The 24,109-nt window shown below is 37.6% G+C and overlaps 1 protein-coding gene across 1 annotated transcript in view; it reads right to left on the reverse strand.

The window, feature by feature from the left end:
• USP8 (ubiquitin specific peptidase 8) overlaps nucleotides 1-22,464 on the reverse strand; it is a 77,686-nt gene extending 55,222 nt beyond the window's left edge. The window contains exons 1-2 of the mRNA XM_030318205.2: nucleotides 22,332-22,464; nucleotides 1,234-1,402 (exon numbers count right to left, since the gene is read on the reverse strand). Coding sequence (XP_030174065.1) covers nucleotides 1,234-1,337 — 104 coding nt within the window. The 5' untranslated portion in view covers nucleotides 1,338-1,402; nucleotides 22,332-22,464. The remainder of the gene's footprint in view (nucleotides 1-1,233; nucleotides 1,403-22,331) is intronic.
• Between the last annotated feature and the right edge of the window lie 1,645 nt (nucleotides 22,465-24,109).

The following is a 24,109-nucleotide window of genomic DNA, read 5'->3' on the forward strand; positions in this document are numbered from 1 at the left end:
CTGTCACTGCATTAATATTACCAACTTAGCTCAAGAAGTGAAACAATCCCTCTCTTATTCTTCCTGCCCCTGAAAAGATCTCTTTTTAAAAAGCCCATTTTGTCCATAATTATGATGCTTAGAAATACCAGTTCATTTTGGGATTTTCTTTCTTGACCTTCTTTAAAGTTTCTACTATTCCCTCCTCTTCGTCCTTGATGTTTTTTCTTTGCATTTTCTGTCTATTCATGTAGAAAATGACTCATAAAGATGTCCCTGTGCATTCATAGGTTTCTCTAGACGTCTGTTCACAGGTTCATTTGGGATCATACATATCTTTTTTTTTAGGGCCTTCCATTTATGGAGGACCCACAGAACGCTTCTTTTCTCCCTGATTTCTACAATCTGCTTACCCCAAGTCCAGGATATATGGCTGACTAAATCCATCTTTCTTTCTGAAACTCTATTTCCAACTCTACAATAATGTAGTTACTTCATTAATCTCCAAATCTCCTTTGTCAGTCAAAATTAATTCAGAGGAAAAGTTCGCTATTGCCTCTTGTCTCTTAACGGAGACAAAACTTCAAGAAGTTAACAATCTTATTGATAGCCCATTTTTAGCAAAATTACTTCCAGTTGATATCAAAATACCTGGACCTCTCCCTCACAATTATATTTTATCTCAAGATAGATATTGTAATCATTATCAGTAAAGTATCATCTCTAGCCTCGACCTCAGCAGGTTGATAGACTCCATGTCTTCAAAAATAAAAATACATAAAATAAATCATTTAGTTAAAAGTTCATGTTAAATTGGTACAAATTAATATTATGCTGAATATAAGATAAAAAAAAATATGTATTTCACTTCCTTTAATCAAAGAAGCCTATGCTAGGACCAGATGTTCCATGTGAAACATACAAGGATAAAAATGATCTTTAATTAGGAAGTATTTCTGCACTATTTTATGAAAGGACATTAACTGTGGCTGTATGAGTTTTGTAGAAACCTCGTAGTCTTCACCTCGTAAACTTATAATCTGATATATTGTCCAAAGAATAGAAAACATGCATTTTGCCAGAATACACATACATTCTGCCAAGATAAAGAACTTCTCTAAGCAGGTCTTATTCATGTGATGATGCCATTTTTCAAATAAGCTTCAAATTGACTACTCCTCTAATTCATTTAATAATACGGAAATGAAGTAAAACTTAATATATGATTCAGTGAAACTAGCAAAGAATACATACTTCTTCGTGCTTATTTTCTCTGGTTTAACTTCTGTCTTCTTATTGAGGTCTTTTAGTGAAGAACTGAGGTAGAGTTCTTTGGGAACTGAAGCCACAGCAGGCATGATGAATTAGCTTTACTTTTCCACTTTCACAATGGACAGTGTACTTCATTAAAAGTAGTTCTTTTCTGAAACAAAACAAATGCAAATAATTCAATTAACAAGTGAAAAGACATAAAAGTTCTAAACTGACTCTTTTGTTAAAAGAGTTAAAAGACATAAAAGCCCTAAACTATATCTTTTGTTAAAAGAGTTAATTTCAAATTATCTTGAGTATCTATTTTGGGAATTCAAGATATAAAGGGTATCATTAAACAATTTAATTTTTTTCAAATATTCACTAAATGAATTATGATTTCTATTGCTTTGCCTTAATTATTAAGAATCTTTCCTGTCAAAAGAATTAACAGAATAAGAACTTCTATATTTTTCTACCATTAAATCTGCATTAATGCATAGATCACAAGTAGAAAGAAGTTTCATTTAGAAATATTTCCCTCTCTCATTGATAATACCAGTTTATAAAAGGAAACAAACTGGGGGTAGGGAGTAGGCAGGGCCACTTTATGTGGAGCTAGGGATATATGAACAGAATACACCCAAGTACTTTGGTTTATTCTAAAAAGGGTCTTTGAAGCTTCATTACATTCTTTGCTCCTCATACACTGTGCTAAATTCTGATTAGGAAGATTAGTAAAATGAACATTAAGAGGAAGAAAAGCTGGGTATGTATCAATTGTGTGTGTATGTGTGCAGGAATGCATATAGGGCAGATCAGGAGAGCATAGCAAATGAGAAGTCTCGGCAAGATCCTAAGTTGTCACCAAATGAAAGCTTCAGAGGAATCCCATTAAATTTATACAATGTCTTCTGCTGTGAAGAACTAATTGCAATTCAAATAAATACAGGCATACCTTGTTTCACTGTACTCCATTTTATTGTGCTTCTGTTTTTTACAAACTGAAGGTTTATGGCCACACTGCATCAAGCAAACCTACTGGTGTCATTTTTCCAACATCTGCTTACTTCATGTCTGTGTCACACTTTGGTAATGCTCACAGTATTTCAAACTCTTTATTATATTTTTTAGTTATCTGTGATTACTGATTATGACTCGCTGAAAGCTCAGATTATGGTTAGCATTTTTTAGCAATAATTTTTTATTAAGTTTTTAATTTTGATTTCAGTATAGTTAACATAGCGTTATATTAACTTCAGGAGTACAACGTATTGATTCAAGAATTCTACGCATTACTCAGTGCTCTTCATGATAAATGTACTCTTTACTCCACATTACATATTACACCGATTGCCCCCCCCCCCCCCCCCCCCCCCCCGGTAGCTACCAGTTTGTTTGTGCCCGGGTGGCTCAATCAGTTAAGTGTCTGACTTCAGCTCAGGTCATGATCTTGCAGGTCGGTGGGTTTGAGCCCTGCATGGGGATCTGTGCTGATGGCTCAGAGCCCTCTTCAGATTCTGTGTCTCCCTCTCTCTCTGCCCCTTCCCTGTTCAAGCTCTGCCTCTTTCTCGAAAATAAACATTTAAAAAAATCTTTTCAAAATAATCTGTTTCTTGGTTTGTCTACCTTGTTTTTTTTTTCCTTTGTTTCGTTTCTTAAATTCCACGAGTCAATAATATGGTATTTGTCTTTCTCTAAAAATGTCGTTTATATTCTCTAGTGCCATCCATGTTGTTGCAAATGGCAAGATTTCATTCTTTTATATCGCTAAGTATTTCATTACATATATAAAATATGTTTCATATATGTGCACCATATATAATAAATATGTAACATATAAAATATTTTACATATAATTATATGCCATACTCATATATATATATATATAATATATACCACTTCTTCATCTATTCATCTACCAAAGAACACTTGGGTTGCTTCCATATCTTGGCTATTATTATAAATAATGCTGCAATAAACAAACGGGTGCACGTATCCCTTTGAATTAGTATTTTTGTATTTTGGGGGTAAATACCCAGTAGTGATTACTGGATCATTGGGTAGTTCTGTTTTTAACTTAAAAAAAATTTTTTTTAATGTTTTTATTTGTTTTTGAAGACAGAGAGAGACAGAGTATGAGCAGGGGAGGGGCAGAGAGAGGGGGAGACACAGAATCTGAAGCAGGCTCCAGGTTCTGAGCTGTCAGCACAGAGCCCGACACGGGGCTTGAACTCATGGAGTGTGAGATCATGACCTGAGCTGAAGTCGGATGCTCAACCGACTGAGCCACCCAGGCACCCCTATTTTTAACTTTTTAAGAAACAGTCACACTGTTTTCGACAGTGGCTGCACCAGTGGCTGCGCAGTGCATAAGGGCTCCTGTTTCTTCATTCTTGCCAACATTTGTTTCTTGTGTCTTTGATTTTAGCCATTTTGGCAGATGTGAGATACCTCATTGTAGTCTTCATTTGCATTTAGATGATGATGATGAGTGACACCGAATACCTTTATGTGTGTCTGTTGGTCCTCTATAGGTTTTTTTTTCTTTAGAATTTTTAAACGTTTATTTTTGAGAGAGAGAGCAAGAGCATGAGCAGGGGAGGGGCAGAGAGAGGGAGGCAGAGGGTCTGAAGCAGGCTCTGTGCTGTCAGCACAGAGCCCAATGTGGGGCTCCAACTCACAAACCATGAGATTATGACCTAACAGACTATGACACCCAGGCGCCCTAGGTCTCCTGTGAAGAAATGTCTGTTCATGTCTTCTGCCTGTTTTTAAACTAGATTATTGTTTTCGGATATGGGGTTGTATAAGTTCTTTATATATTTTGGATACTAACCCTTTATCAGATATGTTATATGCAAATATCTTCTGCCATTCACTAGTTTGCCTTTGTTTCCCTTACCGTGCAGCTTTTTGACGTAGCCCCAAGAGTTTATTTTTCCGCTTGCCTCATGAGATATATATAGAAAAATGTTGCTATGGCCGATTGTAGAGAAATTACTGCCTATGATCTCTTAGGATTTTTGTGGTTTCAGGTCTCACATGTAGGTCTTTAATCCATTTTGAGTTTATTTTTGTGTATGAAGAAATACATTGTGTGGTCCAATTTCATTCTTTTGCATGTAGCTGTCCAGATAGCCCAACACGATTTGTTGGTCTTTTTTCCATTGTATATTCTTGCCTCCTTTGCTGAAGATTAAGGGACTATACAATCGTGGGTTTATTTCTGGGTTTTCTATTCTGTTCCATTGATCTATTGTCTATTTTTATGCCAGTATCCTACTATTTTGATTACTACACCTGTGTAATAAAAGTCTGGAATTGTGATACCTTCAGTTTCATTTTTTCTTTTTCAAGATTGCCTTGGTTACTTGGGGTCTCTTGTGGTTCCATACAAATTTTAGGGCTGTTTGTTCTAGTTTGAGTTGCTATTTTGACAGGGATTGCATTAAATCCGTAGATTGCTTTGGGTAGTATAGACATTTGAACAATATTTGTTCTTTCAACCTATGTGCATAAGACTGTCTTTCCATTTCTTTGTATCCTCAATTTCTTTCATCAGTGATTTATACTTTTCAGAGTACAGGTCTTCCACTTCCTTGGTTAAATTTATTCCTAGATATTTTATTGTACTTGGCGCAACTGTAAATGGAATTCTTAATTTCACTTTCTGCTGCTTCTTTATAAGTGCATAGGAATGCAACAGATTTCTACACACTGATTTTGTATCCTGTGACTTTACCAATTAATTTATCAGTTCTGGTACTTTTTTTGGTTTATGCTTTAGGGTATTCTATATACAGTACCATGTCATCTGCAAAGAGTAAAAGTTTTACTTCTCCCTTACCAATATGGATGCATTTCTATTTGGTGTCTGATTGCTGTGGCTAGGACTTCCAGTACTATGTTGAATAAAAGTGGGGAGAATGGACATCCTTGTCTTGTTCCTGATCTCAGGGGGAAACCTTTCAGTTTTTCACCACTGAGTATGATGTTAACTGTGGGTTTTTCATAGATGGACTTTATTATGTTGACATATGTTTCCTCTACACCTACTTTGTTGAGGGTTTTTGTCATGGATGTTGTACTTTGTCAAATGCTTTTTCTACATCTATTAAAATGATCATATGGTGTGTATCCTTTCTCTTACTGATGTGATCACAGAGATTGATTTGTGAATGCTGAACCAACCATCCTGCCATACCAGGAATAAATCTACTTGATCATGGTGCATTTTTTTTTTTTTTAATGTATTGTTGGATTCAGTTTGCTAGTATGGAGATATTGGCCTATAGTTCTCTTTTTTTATGGTGTCTTTATTTAGTTTTGGTATCAGGGTGATACTGGCTTCATAGAATGAATTCTGAAGTTTTTTTCTCTTTTAGTTTTTGGAATAGTTTGAGAAGAGTGGGTATTAACTCTTCTTTAAATGTTTGGTAGAATTTGTCTGTGAAGCCGATTGGTCCTGACTTGTTTGTTGGCAGTTTTTGATGACTCATTCAATTTCCTTGCTGGTAATCAGTCTGTTCAAATTTTCTATTTCTTCCTGCTTTAGTTTTGGTAGATTATATACTTCTAGGAATTTATCCATTTCTTCTAGGTTGTCCAATTTGTTGGCATATAATTTTTCATAATATTCTTTTATAATTGTATTTCTGTGGTGTTGGTTGTTATGCCTCCTGTTTCATTTGTGATTTTGTTTATTCAAGTTTGTTTGTTTTTGAAGAGTCTGGCTAGAGGTTTATCAGTTCTGTTGATCTTTTTAAAGGACCAGCTCCTGATTTCATTGATCTGTTCTATTTTTTTGTTTTTGTTTCTATGTCATCTATTTCTGTTCCAATCTTAATAGTTCCTTCCTTCTGTTGGTTTTAGGTATGTTTGTTCTTTTTCTAGCTCCTTTAGGTGTAAGGTTAGGTTGTTTGAGATTTTTCTTGCTTCTTGAAGTAGCCCTGTATTACTATACACTTCCCTCTTAGAACCACTTTTGCTGCATCCCGAAGATTTTAGACTGTGGCGTTTTCGTTTTCATTTGTTTCCATGAAATTTATGATTTCTTCTTTGATTTCTTGGTTGACCCATTCATTGTGTAGTACCATGTTATTTAACTTCCATGTAGTGCTCTTTCCAGATAGTTTCTTGTAGTTGATTTCTAGTTTCACAGTGTTGTGGTCAGAAAAGATGTATATTACTGATCTTTTTGAATTTGTTGACTTGTTTTGTAGCCTAATATGTGATCTTTTGTGGAGAATGTTCCGTGTGCACTTGAAAAGAGTGCATATTCTGATGTTTTATGATGGAATATTCTGAATATACCCGGTAAATCCCTCTGGTCAGTGGTCATTTAAAGCTACTGTTTTCAGTGTGACTGACTGGCACAGTGAGAAGAGTATGTGACTCTTGATCTAGGGGTTGTGAGTTCAAGCCCCATGGTGGGTGTAGAGATTACTTAAACAAACATAATTTAAAAATAAAGCTACTGTTTCCTTGTTGATTTTGTTTGGATGATCTGCTCATTGATGTAAATGGGATAATAAAGTCCCTTTCTGTTATTGTATTACTACTAATGATTTCCTTTATGCTTGCTATTAACTGTTTAATGTATTTGGGAGCTCCCATGTTGGGTACATTAAATATTTACGATTGCTATATCTTCTTGCTGGATTGTCCCCTTTATGATTATATAGTGTCCCTGTCTGTCTGTTACAGCCTTGCCCTAATGTCTATCTTGCCCAATGTAAGTATTGCTACCTTGGCTTTCTTTTGACATCCATTTACAAGATAAGTATTTCACCATCTCCTCACTTTTAATCTGCAGGTGTCTTTGGTCTGAAATGAACCTCCTGTATGCAGCATTATTCATGGGTCTTTTTTTTTTTTTTTAATGCACTCTATCACCTTATGTCTTTTGACTGGAGCATTCAATTTACGTTCAAAGTAATTGTTGATAGATATGTATTTATTGCCATTTTATTACTTGTTTTGTGGTTGTTTCTACAGATTTTCTCTGATCCTTTTTTCTCTTGCTCTTTCATGATTTATTGGTTTTCTTTAGTGATATACTGGAATTCCTTTCTCTTTGTTCTTTGCATACCCATTACTGGCTTTTTATTTGTGGTTACTCTTAGGTTTATTATAACATCTTATATATATAGTAATCTATATTAAGTTGGTGATCCACTTTGTACTCCTCTCCCACCCCATGTTTTAGGTATATGGTGTCACATTTTACATCCTTTTATTTTATGAATCCTTTAATTTTTACAGAAATACTCATTTTTACTGCTCTTGTGTTTTTTACTTTTCATCCTCTCATGGTCTTTCCTTTCCATTCAATGATTTCCCTTTAATATTTCTTGTTGGGCTGGTTTAGCACTTATGAACTCCTTTAATTTTGTTTGTCTGAGAAACTCTTTATCTCTCCTTCTCTTCTGAATGCTAGCCTTTCTGGATAGAGTATTCTTGGCTGCAGATTTTTCCCTTTCAGCACTTTGAATATATTATGCCACTCCCTTCTGGCCTGCAGTTTCTGCTGCAAAATCTGCTTACAGGCTTATGGGGCTTCACTTGTATGTAACTATCTTCTTTTCTCTTGCTGCTTTAAGAATTTTTTATTACTACTTTTTGCCATTTTAATTAATATGTTTTGTGGTATGGACCTCCTTGCATTAATTTTTCTGGGAAGATCTCTGCGCCTCCTAGACTTGGATTTCTGTGTCCTTTCCCAGATTAAGGAAGTTTTCAGCTATTATTATTTCTTCAAATAAATTTTCTATCCCCTTTTCTCTTCTTTGGAGATCCCTATAATGCAGATGTTACTACACCTGATGGAGTCAGAGTTCCCTACAACTATTCTCAATTTACATAATTTCCTTTCCTCTCCTTTGCTCAGCTTGGTTACTTTCCATTACTCTTCCAGGTCATTAATTTGTTCCTCTGCCTCATCTAGTTTGCTATTTATTCCATCAGGTGTATTTTAATTTCATTTATTGTGTTCCTCTTTTTTTTCTTTAGTGTTTTTTTTTTTTTTTTTTTTTTTTTTTTTTTTTGAGAGAGACTGAGCAGGAGCAGGGGAGGGACAGAGAGAGAGGGAGACACAGAATGCAAGACAGGCTCCAGGCTCTGAGCTGTCAGCACAGAGCCCGATGCGGGGCTTGAACCCACAAACCCCAAGATCATGACCTGAGTCGAAGCTGGACACTTAACCAACTGAGCCACCCAGGTGTCCCTCATTTATAGTGTTCTTGCTATCTGGTTCTGTTTTCTTTGTTAAGTGTCTCATTCGCTGATGTAGTCCACTCTTTTCTCAAGTCCAGTGAGTTATCTTAGTGATCATTACTTTAAATTCTTTAGCAGGCACATTATATCCATTTCACTTAGTCTTCTGTTGCGGTGTGGTCTTGTTCTTTCATTTTGGACATATTTCTCTGTCTCCTCATTTTGTTAACTTTGTTTCTCTGTGGTAAGAAGGTAAGCTACATATCTTGCTCTTCACGTTAATGGCCTTATGAAGAAGAGGTCCTGTAATGTCCTGTGTTCAATGTCCCCTGTTCCCCAGGACCTGGTGCTTCAGGGAGTATCTCCCATGTGTGTTGCATGTGCTCTGCTGTTGAGAACCTGGCCTCTTTTTCCTTCAATCCAGTTGTCTGCAGAGGCTCTCTTTGCCTGTTGTGGGCAGTGTTTGATCCCGGGTGGGGTGGGACACATTTTAACGAGGTGTGTGGTGGTCGGCTTGCGAAATGAGATGTGTCACTGCTGCCGGTATTACTGAGGTCCCACAAAATGCATGCGTCAGGAGACAAGGTGTTGGTGGGGTCTGTGCCAGTCTTCTGGGGGAGGGGGCCTGCAGTGCCCAGACTGAGCCAAGTGTGACTGGGAAGGGCGATCTGCCAAGTACAGGGATCAGGCTTGGTGTAAGCAAATTACGTAGTGAGTGTTGGTGCTATGCTGGTTCCTGCAGGTGGCACTGTGTTTATACTGGGGAGAGTGTGCCAGCTCCTTTGTTCCTGTTGGGGTCTCTCTGTGATCCCTGCCTCTCTAGGCCACACTCTGAATAAATCACTCTCTTTCCCACTTGCCCCCAGTGTTTTTCAAACTGCTGCTTCCAGGCTGTATCTTCATGGGCTGTTTGTCGTGCTGTCTCTTTAAGGTTGGGGACTCCACTTCCTAACACCTTCCTGGCTCTCCAAGAGCCCAAGCCTGCTGATTTTTAAAATCCCAGGCTTTAAGTCCCACCGGTAAAATCCCAGGCTCTAAGTCCCACCAGTCGTAAGAACTCACAAAATGCAGCTCCTCTCGCTTTCAAAGCAAATGCTATGGGAAAATGTCTCCCCTGTGTGGGCTCTCTGGTGTGAAGCTCTCTGTTTTTTGCCCTTCTTCTTACCACCAGTTCCCTCCCCACCATAGATAGCTGCAGTTCATTTTGCTTCCAAACTGTATCTCTGCCCTCCCTACCTTCTCTGATGGGGCCTTCTTCTTCCACACCTTTAGCTGTGGAATTTGTTATGCCAGTCTCCAAATCATTTTCTGGGTCATTTACACTGATGTGAATGTTATCTAGTAGTAACTCTGGGACAAGGTGAGCTTAGGGTTCTCCTACTCTACCATCTTCCCAGCCAGCAATAAAGTATTTTTTAATTTAGCAATGTAGTTTTTTAGACCTATGCTATTGCACACTAAATAGACTATAGTACAGTGTAAACATAACATTCATATGGATTAGGAAACAAAAAAATTCATTTGGTTCTTTTTATTGCAATATTTGTTTTATTGCAGTGGTCTGGAACTGAACTCACAATGCCTCCAAGGTATGCCTGTAACTACATTAATGCATTTAACAGACTGTAACTTTTCCCCCCATCATTTCCTTTCACTATCTTAATGCTCTTCCTTTTATCAGTTTACTTTTATTAGATGAGTGGTCATCAATGAATATCTAATCCTGAAAAGCTGAGTAAGGTACAACTTAGGGGGAAAAAGGCATCTGTTCACTTTTGTGAAACTCCAAAGGCACCCTGATTTGCTTTGATTCTAGTCATGTTTTATATTAAATACTAATATTTTGTGATTTTTTAAAACTTATTCCTTCTAACCCTGTACAATCAACTGACTGCCTTAGTCACCAAACCTAGCTGTCTATTTTTCTCTAAAAGTTACATTTTTATAACATTCATGTTTTTCCATCTTAAACTTGCTCTATGTACCTACAAACACATGTTTAATCAAATGCTTTACTTAGCAGTTTCAGATCTCTGCATTTAGGAACAAGTCTTAAATAGAAGCACTTTCTACACTTGTCTCTCCACCCTGTGTTCTGTGACTAAAGCCAAAGGGATAGGGGAGGGAAAAAAACCTTTGGACCACACCATCATTCCCAAATGGATCAAAAACATTAAATGTCCTTCTAGTTACATATCTAATTCATCAACAATTCATCACAAAAACAGGTCACAGCACCCATTAAGTAGAGTATGACAGGGATCCCTTGGATTTCCTCACAATTACAGAGACTACAGCATTGTCTGAGTATCTTAACTTGCAAAAAACACTATGTTATGTATTAAAGATATAAAGGGTATATAAGACACGGTCCGTGACTTTCCAAGATAAACAGTTTAACCACAGAACACCCTTTCGTCCCCCATTCCCACCTCCTGCCTATCCCCCCAACTCTGAGTGAAAAAGCAAGAATATATATAACACCATTTGTATAAAGTTTTAAACCAAATTAAACAGTGTATTGCTTAAAGATACAAATAAGATAAATCTATAAAGATAGACAGGAAATGATAAACATAAATTCTGTATCTGGAGAGGCAGACAGAGGATGTAATCAGGAGACACATACAAGGTATCAGTAAGGTTTTATTCCTCAGCTTCAGTGGCACATTTGAAGGTGATCATACGGTAATCATTTTATTGTCATGCTTCATAACATATAAAAGAATTTAAGTAATGTACTTAACATAGATCTCATAAAAAATTTTAAAGAAAGCAATTAACTATGAGTATAACAATGCAAATATGAATAAAAATGTGCATTGTATATAAATATGAAAACACCCAGACACATGTGAAAGTTAGGAAGTATGGGTAAAACAAAGACAAAATATGTATGTTTTAAAATATTGATTTAAAAAAATATATTTAGAATATTGGAAGAGCCTGATATATAAATCTTTTGGAATATAGCTTCCATACAGTGGTGTGAATAGAAGCAAAAGCATGAGCATTAAGGAATAAAGAAATGGAAACATTGTAGATAACTTGAAAAATAAAAAACTGGCAATAAAAAAGAGAATGCTGGGATAGAGTTGGATGGTGCTCCAGGAACATGATTTCTACTGAAATATAAGAAGCAATAGTTGAGGAGTAATACATTTGACTAAAGGAAAGCACAGCAAGGTCAAGAAACTCTTAAGGAAGGTGTTTAAGGAAACATATAGCAGAGGGCAGGGGACACTGGAGCTGGGACTATGAATGAGGCCAGAAGACAGATAATGGTAACAAGAGCTATTTCTGACTCTTCTGCCCTCAAGTAGCTCAGCTAAGATCTTAGGCTTACTTAGCCAACAGTGAACAAATATCTGCTCCCCCAATACAAACCACCTCTTGAAATGTAATTCCCCCAAAACCCAATCATTTTTTGTTGGTGATACTAGTAAGTGTACTAAGACAGGGACTAAAGCCAGAGTTAGGCAGAGTAACCAGGTACCAGTCTGACAGTACCTGTTTTTCCAACTCTATTCTCTATCTGGGTCACAAGTTAGTGGTCTAACCACAGAATATATGTTCAAAAAGTCAGATAGAGCCTATTTTGTTGATTCATGACAATTAGGTTTCTTGGCTGGGAAAGAAAGCTATTGATTTGAACCTTCTAAAATTAAGGTCTAGACAATATTCTCAGTTGCATCTGTTTTTCATGATTACCTTTAAAGCTTGGATCTTTGAAAGACAAATAATACAAAAACTAATTATGCTACCTAGGTAACTTAAAATAGGAAACCATTAGCTATCTCAAGATTAAATTTGATTCAAACATTCACAGATATCCTGCTGTATAAAAGATATTGTGCTGCCAAGAACTCAAAGATTAGATATCTCTTTCCTCAACAAGTTTAAAAAAATTAACGTGAAAGAGAAAGCTGGAAGCAATGGTAATACAACACAGTAAGATATCCAACTATAAAGAGTTACAAACATTGTACAATAAGAAAAATTAACAAGGAAGATTAACCATGAGAAGAGGGATCTTGGAAGAGACAGCATTTATGTGAATCTTGGTAAAAGGCTTTTGACAGGAAAAAAATCAAAGAACTTTAGGAACTAGCCGATATAGGGAACGAACTAAGACCTACTAGACAGGAAAGCCTGAAAAAATAGTCTGGGAACAGAAAATGGAAGGCCTTGAATGTCACATTAAAGCATTTACTTTGTTTTCTAAAGGTAATAACCATAAGGTTCTGAAGAAGAGAGTTACATGATCCAAACTGGCAACACTACAAAGTTAGGTTTTAAAAGACTGGAGATAAAGAAGACACTAGTAATCTATGATAATGATCCTAAGGAAAGATGATGAAGGTCAGAACTAGGGCAGGAGAGATGGAATGGAGGAGGCAGATACAAGAGACACTGCAAAGGTAGAATAACAGGGATTGGCTAACAATTAGATACATGGAGGGAAAGTACAATAATAAGATTACGGCGACAAAGTTTTTTCTGAGGGTTTCTGGGAGAAAGATTGTATTTTTTTTCAACGTTTTATTTATTTTTGGGACAGAGAGAGACAGAGCATGAACGGGGGAGGGGCAGAGAGAGAGGGAGACACAGAATCGGAAACAGGCTCCAGGCTCTGAGCCATCAGCCCAGAGCATGACGCGGGGCTCGAACTCACGGACCGCGAGATCGTGACCTGGCTGAAGTTGGACGCTTAACCAACTGCACCACCCAGGCGCCCCATGAAAGATTGTATTTTTTAAAGTGAACTTCTCTGTCCTTATTTGATTTTTTTTTTTTAAGATTTTATTTTTAAGTAATCTCTACACCCACTCCAATTTATAACCCCGAGATGAAGAGTAGCATGCTCTACTGACTGAGCCAGCCAGGCACCCCTGTCCTTATTTGATTTTTGAGAATAGCTGAAATAAGAAAACATTTTCTCTAATAAAAGGACCAAGGTTGTTTTCATTTTCATTCACAAAATTATATAAATTATGCTGTTAAATAAGATGCCTGGTATTAAAAATACTTAACAGTACTGCCTTAATTGCTGTTTGTCTCTACAAGCACACATTCTACAGAAGTCAAAGTACAAGGTAAAGAGTATTTCCCCTAAACAAATAAGACAGCAAAGGATACATGTGTAACTTAAATCTATGCGAAATTTAATGTGTTAAATTCCTGATAAGTCATTCTGCTACACTTTAAAGTGAAAACCTCTAAAGAGATTTCAAAATAGACTGACAAAATAAATTAAGGGCTGTATCACTGGATGAAATCATAATTTATTTGGGCTGTAACAGTAAAAACAAGAAAAAGAGCAGCAGCAGTTTGTTGTTGTCACAACAATCCTACTGATCCTTATAAAATGTTTAATATATACAGTCTACTTGTTTAGCTCTAGAACTGAATATTTATACAGTCTATTTACACAGTCTACTTGTTTAGCTCTAGAACTGAATATAACATACAGCCCACTAAAACTGTGTTATGCTTCAGAAAGGTTTGTAAGTTAAAAACAAATAAAAACAAAAAAGGATATGTAAGAAAAATTAAAGTTCTTCTAAAAAATTGATTTTCTTAAGATGTGTAAATCTGATAAAGATGAAATATTTCAGGGGCGCCTGGGTGGCTCAGTCAGTTAACCATCTGACTCTTGATTTCGGCTCAGGTCATGATCTCAGAGTTCGTGAGTTTGAGCCCCGCATAGGGCTTTGCACTGACAGGGTGGAGCCCGCTTGGGATTCTCTCTCCTCTCTCTCTGCCTCTCCCCTGCTCACTATCTTTCTCTCAAAATAAATAAATAAACTTAAAAAAAAAAAAAAAAGATGAAATACTTCAGCTTCAGTCAAACGGCAATGCTCCAAAAGTGAAATCCAGACAGTACTGAAATGAGCTAACAATGGGGGAAGGAAAGGGAACGCAGATGTATCCACCTCTCTGTTTATGACATCCTTCTGATTCTTCCAAAGAGAAAAAGTAGAAATGAGATGACCTGAACCACAAAGACTAAAAAGTAAAAAAAGTGAAGACTGAGGTTTGTGGTATTCAAACTGGTCCTGGTATCTGAACTAGGGCTTCACACGAGCCACTGCCTGGGTTCTTGGCAAAGCTGAAAGGAAAGCAAAGTTTGTCTCCAGCAGGCATCCATCATCTCATCTCATCTCTACCCTTCTGACAAGCAATAGCACTCATTATATCTTCTGATTGCCTTATATGTCATATAAGGCATTCTATACTCATTCTAATTTAAATGCCATAGAGTAGTAAGTATTCATGAAATGTTTTAATTTTTTTTCAGTGTTTATATTTGAGAGAGGGAGAGAGAGACAGAGCATGAGCAGGGGAGGGGCAGAGAGAGAGACGGAGACACAGAATCTGAAGCAGGCTCCAGCTCTGAGCTGTCAGCATGCAGCCCGATATGGGGCTTGAACTCACAAACCGTGAGATGATGACCTGAGCCAGAGTCAGATGCTTAACTGACTGAGCCACCCAGGCACACCTCATGAAATGTTTTAAAGTACTCTTAAAGTTGGGGCACCTGGGTGGCTCAGTCACTTAAGCGTTCAACTCTTGATTTCAGTTCAGGTCATGATCTCACAGTTCATGGGATCGAGCCCTGAATCGGGCTCTGCTGTCTGACAGCACAGAGCCTGCTTGGGGTTCTCTCTCTCACTCTCACTCTCTCTCTCTCTGTCCCTTCCCCACTCATGCTCTCTCAAAATAAATAGATTAAAAAAAAAATAAGGTAATCCTAAAGTATTAAAAGGCTCAACCCCTTCAAGAATTAGTGACTGCTAAAACTTATTTTCTAAATATTTTCTAAGTATCTGCTATGTGTCTAGCACTTGCTGTGTGACAGTAGTGTTTTAAAAATCCACCTACACCTGGGTGGCTCAGTTGGTTGAGTGTCCGAATCTTAACTATCAGCTCAGGTTGTGGTCTCACAGTCATGGGATCAAACCCCATGTCAGGCTATGTGCTGACAGCATGGAGCCTGCTTGAGATTCTATCTCTCCCTCTCTCTCTGCTCCTCCCCTGCTCTCACGCACACACACACTCTGTCTCTCTCAAAATAAATACTCAAAAAAAATTTTTAACATTTTATTGTAAAGTAGGTTTTGTGATAGATGGCTTTGCCCAACTATTGGCTAATGTAAGTGATCTGAGCACGTTTAAGGTAGCCTAGGCTAAGCTATGATGTTTGTTAGGTTACGTGTATTACATGCATTTTCAGCTTAATGATATTTTCAATTTATGATGGATTTATTGAGACATTACCCCATCATAAATTGAGAAGGATTTGTAATCCCTATAGTATTCCTTATTTTTTTAAGACCATTTAGAAGGTCACAATCAGCATTTAAAAAATAAAATTGACGAGAAAATATGAGAGCATGTCACATATGGTAAGGTTAAGTATTGTTTCATCAAACTTCAGTTTTGTTTATATGCGTATGCATATACAGAACACTGGGTTGAAATGTAAAATGTATTTCTTACTATAGGTTACAAATGAAAAAGTGTACAAGTTCTGCAGAGTAATGCTATTCCAAGTGTGGCCCACAGACCAGTGATGGTTGGGGAACTGTCACCCGTGTGTGATAACATAAGAAATTTATGAAAGAATGTAAATCAATTAAGCACACTGAAGTTGTTATAGTAGCAAGACTTTCTCTGTGAAGAAAGCAATCCACTGATTCATATTCAAGCCTATCACACAGACTGACTACTTCGAGTGACACTGCTCTAGAGGATAAAGAGAGTCACCACAGGGCTTCTGATTCAAATTAGTTTAGTCACCAAGACCAATCTAATACTTATTAAATAATAAGCCATCAACTAATTGCTACTCTGTACATTAATATGTGACTCTAGTCACTGGGAAGTCAAAAGAAGGAGAAAATGCAGTGTAGCTTCTTCCAGCCACTCTCTTCTCTTTTGTGCTGGTCCTTCTGCTTTCAAGGACCAACTTAAGGTCCACTTCTTCCATCCTTGATGGCCCCAGTTCTTGGAAGTTCATTTCTTGATCTCAGGTCTACAGTATGTGTAATCTATGTCATTGCCTTTGCCTTAGTATGGTATTTGGGCCAAATGACAGTTATGACTAGGTTTTAAGACCCTCATACCTCATAAACATGCAGTGCTCATGATGATGTGATGAAGCAGAGACAGAAACTAGCCCTATGGATGAGATTTAGCTATGAACAGAGAGAAAGGAGGGCATTCCAGAAGAGGAAACCAACATGAACAAAGACACAAAATGAGGAATTAATATGGGAAGGCAATGAAAAAAATAAGGAATACTATAGGGATTACAAATCCTTCTCAATTTATGATGGGGTAAGTCTCAATAAATCCATCATAAATTGAAAATATCATTAAGCTGAAAATGCATGTAATATACCTAACCTAACAAACATCATAGCTTGACCTAGCCTACTTTAAACGTGCTCAGATCACTTACATTAGCCAATAGTCGGGCAAAGCCATCTATCACAAAACTTACTTTACAATAAAGTGTTAAATATCTCATATAATTTATTGAATACTATACTGAAACTGAAAACAGAATAGTTGGAGTGTATCAGTTGTTTACCCTCACTATCACATGGCTGACTGGGTGCTCTGGCTCACTGCCACTGCCCAGCATCACAAGAGAATATACCACATAGTGTTGCCTGGGAAAAGATCAAAATTCAAAATTTGAAGTACGGTTTCTACTGAATGTGTATCACTTCTGCGTCATCAAAAAGTTGAAAAATCCTAAGTCAAACCATTGTAAATTGGGCACCATCAGTACTGGGAAATTATCAGATCAATGGATTACATGCAAATGTACTCTTTACGTGTCACTACTCTGACATGCTAGATCCCTAGCACCTACCTCAGTCCTTACAGTCAACACTTAATAATGGTTGGCTAACAATAAATTATATTAGGTAAGGAGATGGAGTCATATTATGGAGGACTTCTGAAGCCGTCAAGTATTGTTTATATTTTATTCAGCAGGCAATAAACTAGTTTTGTTTTGTTTTTTTGGGAGAGAGAGAGAGAGAGGGAGAGAGGTAGACAGAGAGGAAGGGAGAGAGAAGAGCAAGCAGGGGAGAGGGAGAGAGAGACTCTTACGCCCCAACGTGGGGCTCAATCTCATGGGGGCTCAATCTCACGACTATGAGATCATGACCTGGGCCACAATCAAGAGGTGGACGCTTAACCAATTGAGTCACCCAGGCACCCCTAAACCAGTTTTAAAGGGAAAAATGATATCTCAGGGCAGGTCAAAGTGGGAATATACAAGATGGATGTGAAGAAACAAGAACAAAAGAATAATACTTTGTAATCCCTTACAGCTATTCTTGGATAAGAATTAGCAGGCCGTTGCATTTAAGAGAACACAAAAAGGCAGAAGCATGCTTTTGTAACAGACTGAAACAGAAAATTTTCTCTTCTGTACACACACACACACCACAGAATGGTAGTGCTACTAACAACAACAACAAAATGAATACTGTGGTCTTAAAAATGTCCGTTTACCGCAGCACTTCTCAACCTGGGCACTACTCCTATTTTGGACCAGATAAAAATTTGTTGTGGGAGGCTGGTCTCTGCATTGTAGGATATTTAGGAGCATCCCTGGACTCTACCCACTAGATGCCAGTAGTATTCATCTCCATCCTGTTGTGACAACCAAAAATGTCTCCAGACATTCCTGAATGACCTCTGGGGGGGCAAAATTACTCCCAAATGAGAACTATTGATTTACAGAAAATTTTGAACATGTATACAAAAAGAACAACACCTAAAGATGTCTTGACAGAGATATAAATATGTAATTAGAGACTTGGTCCATAGAGAGACCAGACAAATATTAAATCAACTATTAAAGCATTAATGTTAATTTTGATAATCCCTATTGTTTTGGGAGATAACAAAGTATTGACACTTAAATGATATATTATCTAGGATGTGGTTCAAAACAATCTGATTTTCTTCACTTTTATGTATACTTTAAAATTTCTATAATAGTTTTTAAAACACAGACATCATTTATGCTAATAATAAATCAGGAGAATGAATCAAGGAAATAAGATCTTGTTTCTCTATTACTGATAATATACTTGAAGGGCTCAGAACCTGGTGGGGAGGAGTATGAAAGGGAATGTTTCTAAAAGAGGAAAGAAACAGCCTGAAGAAAAACCAGATAAGTGCAACGTCATGAAAAGCACAAAAAAAGAGCTTCAAAGAACTTTAAGTTCTTACAATGCTTAAAAAGAAAAAAAAAAAAAAAAGAATAAAGTAACTAGTCCTAGTTTTGAAGACTGACTGTATAAATTGTCTTCTATTTGGCAAACATTTATTAGACTACCTACATCTATTCAAGGTGCCATGTCAGAAGCTATAAGAAATACACAGACTATACCTCCTAACAAAGCTTCCACCTTTTAAGATGAAAGAGAAGTACATAATGTTAATATAAAGCAAAGAACCATCATATAGGTACTAACAAACCATGCCAAAATCTGTAACTTGAATTAAGACTATTCCTAGAAAGAAACCAGAAGGGTAACTGTTTTCTGTAACAGGTGTCTACTTACATTTATAACCTTAATCCATTTTGTACATCTTCTCCCTATCTCCTTAATTTTTTTAGCATATGCAAGAATAGATGAACAGGGAACCACATCATACTTAGTATGTACCAAAAACCACCATAAACAAAAGCAGACATGCTTCTCAATCTTAGCTGTAGAATCCCCTAAAGAATTTTTAAAAATATTGATGCGCAGAACCCACTCCTAAATGCTTATATTAGAATCTTAGAGCATGGGACTTGCACACAGGTATTTTTTAAAAGCTCCTCAGGTAAATTCTAACACGTGGTCAAGACAGATCCATGGACATAAAAAATGGATATAAGCATGTTACTAAAAGCAGTGAAACAGTATGACGATGACAATTAGGCTCTAGTTGATATCAATATTTTAAGTCTTATGATTCCCAATCTATCAAAATAATAAGAAACCATGTTCTTTTTCTTTTTGAAGTTTATTTATTTTTGAGAAGAAGAGAGAAAAAGAGAGAGAGAGAAAGAGAGAAAGAGAGAGAGAGAAAGAGAGAGAATCCCAAGAAGGCTCCACACTGTCAGCACGGAGCCCAACATGGGCTCGAACTCACAAACCATGAGATCATAACCAGAGCCAAAGTCAGACGTGTAACTGACTGAGCTACCCAGGTGCCCTCAGAAATCATTTTCATTTTTAAAATTATGTAACTGAGAGAATAATAATTAAAATAAAAACCTTCAGGATTCCTATACCCATAACTTTTTCAGGACTAATTTGTTTTGAAATTGGTATTATAACATGTAACAATTTCTCTTACTATAAAGACATACAGGTTCACATCATTATTGGTATGTTTCAGAGAATTCAGAATTATGAAAAACTAAACTGTAATGTGTTAGAGGAGACACTGACTTTATTCACCACTACACATGAGTAGTTTTACTTGAATTAGTATGGTGATAAATATGGAATTCCAAATAAGCTTAATATAATATTTCATCATTTACTATATTAAGTTTTATGTTATTAGAGCACTGTAGGTCTTGGTTTCACTTTCCATTTATTAGCACATGACTTCGGGCAAATTCCTTAAATCCTCCCAACACCAACACTGCTACTCCTCAGTTTAAGTCATCTACAAAATGGGAACGATTCATCTGCTTCTACAGAGTTTTCCTAAGTACCAAATGACAAAATACCTACAGAGAAATGCTTTGAAAATTGTAACGTACTGTGAAGATACAAAGCATTATGGTTAAAGAAATCAGAAGTGTACCTTACTCCGCATCTACTATTAAATCCAAACATTAGTTTAATACAACTTTATTATAGTAGGTTAATGGCCCCAAATTCTTTGATATTCTTCCCTCCAAAAAAGGTAGGGTCTATCACTTGGTTAGGGGAGGGCTCTGACTGCTCTAACAGAGAATGCTGGAAGCAATGCTATGCCAATTTCTGGGTCCAGCTTTAAGAGACAGCTTTCACTTCTGTCTCCTCAAATACTTGCTCTTGAAACTCAAACTCCATGCTGTGAGACGTCCAAGGCACATGAAGAGTCCATGTGCAGGCGCTCCAGATAACATCCCCAGCTGAACTCCCAGACAACATCAACTGCCACCCATACAAATGAGCCATCTGGGATATTCCACTCAGGTAAGCTTACAGATGACTCCAAAACCTAGCTGCTTATCTAACTACAAATGCATGAAACTCTTAAGTGAGAATCAACCAGCTGACCCCAGGCAGCCCAGAGAAATATACCAGATAAAACATTGTAGTTTGAAGCTACTTTGGAGTGATTCGTTATATAGTAATTGGTAACTGGGACAATAACCAATAGTTTCTTAAAATGCTTCCTTAACTATATCTAATTTGGTTATCAACTCATATTTAATGGGCACATTTTCCCCTTAATCTCTACAAAAATAATTGCAACTTCATGTAGAAAATATGTTAGATATTTTAAGGGAAAAAAATCTAATATGCTTGATTTTAGAACTTTACAGAAGCCATTTTGGATCTTTCCCAGTATGTTCACATTACTGAACAAATGACCACAATGATTAATAAGGGTCAAGCAGATATACAGAGTTAAATGCTAGAAAGACATCTTTAAATTGTTTTTGTTTTTCTCACGCATTGTTTTCTTAAAGAACACATACCTACATGCTTACATGCAATTAATGCATATTTAGGTCATTAATAACAAGTGTTGTTTTACTATTATAAGAATCTTACTATCTAATTTTAAAGATATACCTAATGTGCCACAAAAAAAGGGATACACGTTTCAAGGCAGCCAGAGCAATATGATAAAAGCAAAGCACAACCTACATCACCTTTCAGACAAACGGGTCCAGTACTGTGGAGTCACAAGAAACTATTTAAATCCATCAGAAAGACACTTGACAATGAACCTTAAACAGAATCTGTTGAAATGCAAAATCTGCTTACAGAGCAAAGCCCCAGAGCAAGCCTAGAACAGGTACAGCTCCTTAACAGTATCACTTGATATTTTTAATGGCTGCAGAAGACATACAAAAACTAAGACTGCTTGCAGATTCGGAAAGAGTAACATCCCTTTCATCTGAAACCCTCAAGGTGCTTAACAAATATTAAATGCCTTCAGGTAAGTATTTTGTTAGTGATTATATGACTTGCTTCAAGGTCATAGAATGAACTGGAGAAAAGAATGAACCCGAGAAGTGTGGTCTACAGCTTTATGTATAAATGAACATCAGTGCGATTCAGGGTTCTGAAATTACCAAGGTGGAGTGGAGGTGAAATTAACTTATCCCGCAACTCCAGGAGAGAGGCCACATTTTAGCAAAAGCTTTTATTTGGGAAAGTCATATTTTAATTCTGATGAGCTTATAGGCTCTTTAAACTCATACTTGGACTTCACTAAAACCAAGTTTGATTGGGACAGAGGAGGGATTGGGAAACAGTCTGAGAGATGGTATCAAAGGCCTGGAATTGTAGCCCGACAGCAGAAAATCAGAAAACGGAGGCCAGAGGAAGCAGGTCAAAGTCGAGTCTAAGTGTCGAAGAAGAACGAGGAATGGTCAAGGCCACCTCTAAGATCGGAAAACCTGAAAAAAACTACAGAAACTCCCTGGGTAACCCTAGGTAGGCGGCGGGAAAGACTCGAGGTTGGGCCCTTCCTCTAAAAGCCGATTCTATGTTCGGGGTTGTTCCACCCCTCTCGGCGGACAGGACTGGTCTCCCGAGTGACCAGCAGCTGGTGAAAGGAAAGGGTGTTCAATGCAGACAGCTTTCCGAGGAACAAAGGACAGGACCCAGACCCACACTCACCGTGGCGCCGGGAACGCTTGACTAACGCCGGCCTCCTCGCCAAAGGCCCATCTTCCACCAACTCGAGGAAGAATTAGCCTTCGCTAGCCCGACGGAAACCAGCCCAGCGCATCCCCTTTTCCCAGTTTGCACTGCGTTGCGACGCGTCGCGTCTCGGACGTCACGGAGGGGAGGGGCTGCGCGCGCGCCCGTGACAGCTTCCTCTTCCGCAGTCCTGCCCTTACCCGGGCGGAGGGAGGACTAAAGGGGAAGTTTGGGATGGGCGGCAAGGGCAGGGCTTAGGCTAGACTAAGTTTCCATATGCTTGCCTGTCCGTACCCTGCGCCCTGCATTTGTCGGGCCTAGTTCAGTCACCTTGGTGTTGCACGCTTCGTGGGCTTTGCCGCGGAGGAAGCCGGGACTCTTGTGCCTCTTACCTACGTATTTTTACTCTTCAGATAGGAGATTTAGAATAGAAAAGGGGTTGGAATCCCCTCAAACTCTGGCTGAAAGTTTAAAATTCTCTGAAGCCAAGTCTCTGGCCAAACAAGGAACATAATCCTAAAACATATATATACACATTTAACAAAAGTTAAAGGCCCAGTGTTACAAAAACAAGAGATTTGAACTTTCTTGTAAGGTGATCTTTGTACTGTCATAGAGAAAGGTGATTGGATGCTCCAATTAGTAAAAGTAAAGTTGCCTGGATGGTAAAGTTTTGAGGATGGAGTTGCTGGGCATGGTCACTTAAGTCCCCAGGGACAATCCAGGTGTCTCATGGGTGGGAAAGCTGGAGGGTGAGGTCTAGTAAGTGTCTGCCAGAAAGGTTTTAAATAAATTGTAATAAACATAGTGCTTCACATACAATAAGTCTTTTCAATAAATGCTAATTTCCTTTCTGTTACAATGAAATACCTGCATAAATATGGTAGCTCTTTTATACTTAAGCTATACACAGTTTTCCCAAAAGATTTAAGACTGATATGAAATATACAGTGCTGCCGGGAACTGCTAACTAGGAAGCCTTAGCAAATTTTTCGTAACAAGGAAACAATTGCATCTGTTTTGAAAATGGATGGTAGGAAAGGAAGTTGGTTGTTGGAGTTTGTTATTTTGTGTTTTGTTTTTTCTGTTGAGCACCTTGATGAATTTGGGTATTAAAAAAAAAAAAAAAAGACAGGGGTGCCTGGGTGGCTCAGTTGGTTAATGGTTTGACTCTTGATTTGGGCTCAGGTTATGATCTCATAGGAATTCTTGGGTTAGAGTCCCACATAGGGCTCTATGCTGAAAGCAAGGAGCCTGCTTTGGATTCTCTCTTTCAAAACAAATAAATAAGACAACAACAACAGCAGCAGCAAAACAAAACAAAACAAAACTGAGTGTGGCAGTAGGAACCAAAGATAGGGAGAAGAATGGGAAATTCCCTGAAGACCATCTCGGAGAGAGGATACCAGGAATGTGAGGTGATAGAGAAAAAGAGAAATGATAGTGAATTAACCAATGAAAAGAGCCCCTTATGATGGGGTGGAAAAAAGATTTTAATAAATAGGACTCTTTAACATTCACCTGAAGTTATTTCTGTTGCTCTGTTATAATGGTTCCAATTCCCCCCATAAGTAGAATTTCCCCCACTTCTTAAAGTGTCAGTCAAGTTTGCTCAAACACAAGTCATCTGCCTGAGTTTTTTGAAAACTAAGGAGTAGTGCCACATGTGAGTCAACAGATGCAGAAGGGAAAGCAGGCACAAGATGATGAGATGATTCCAAAACTAAACTAAGATGGTGAAAGCAGGAAAAACC

Source organism: Lynx canadensis, chromosome B3 (assembly GCF_007474595.2).
Source record: "Lynx canadensis isolate LIC74 chromosome B3, mLynCan4.pri.v2, whole genome shotgun sequence".
Lineage (NCBI taxonomy): Eukaryota > Metazoa > Chordata > Mammalia > Carnivora > Felidae > Lynx > Lynx canadensis.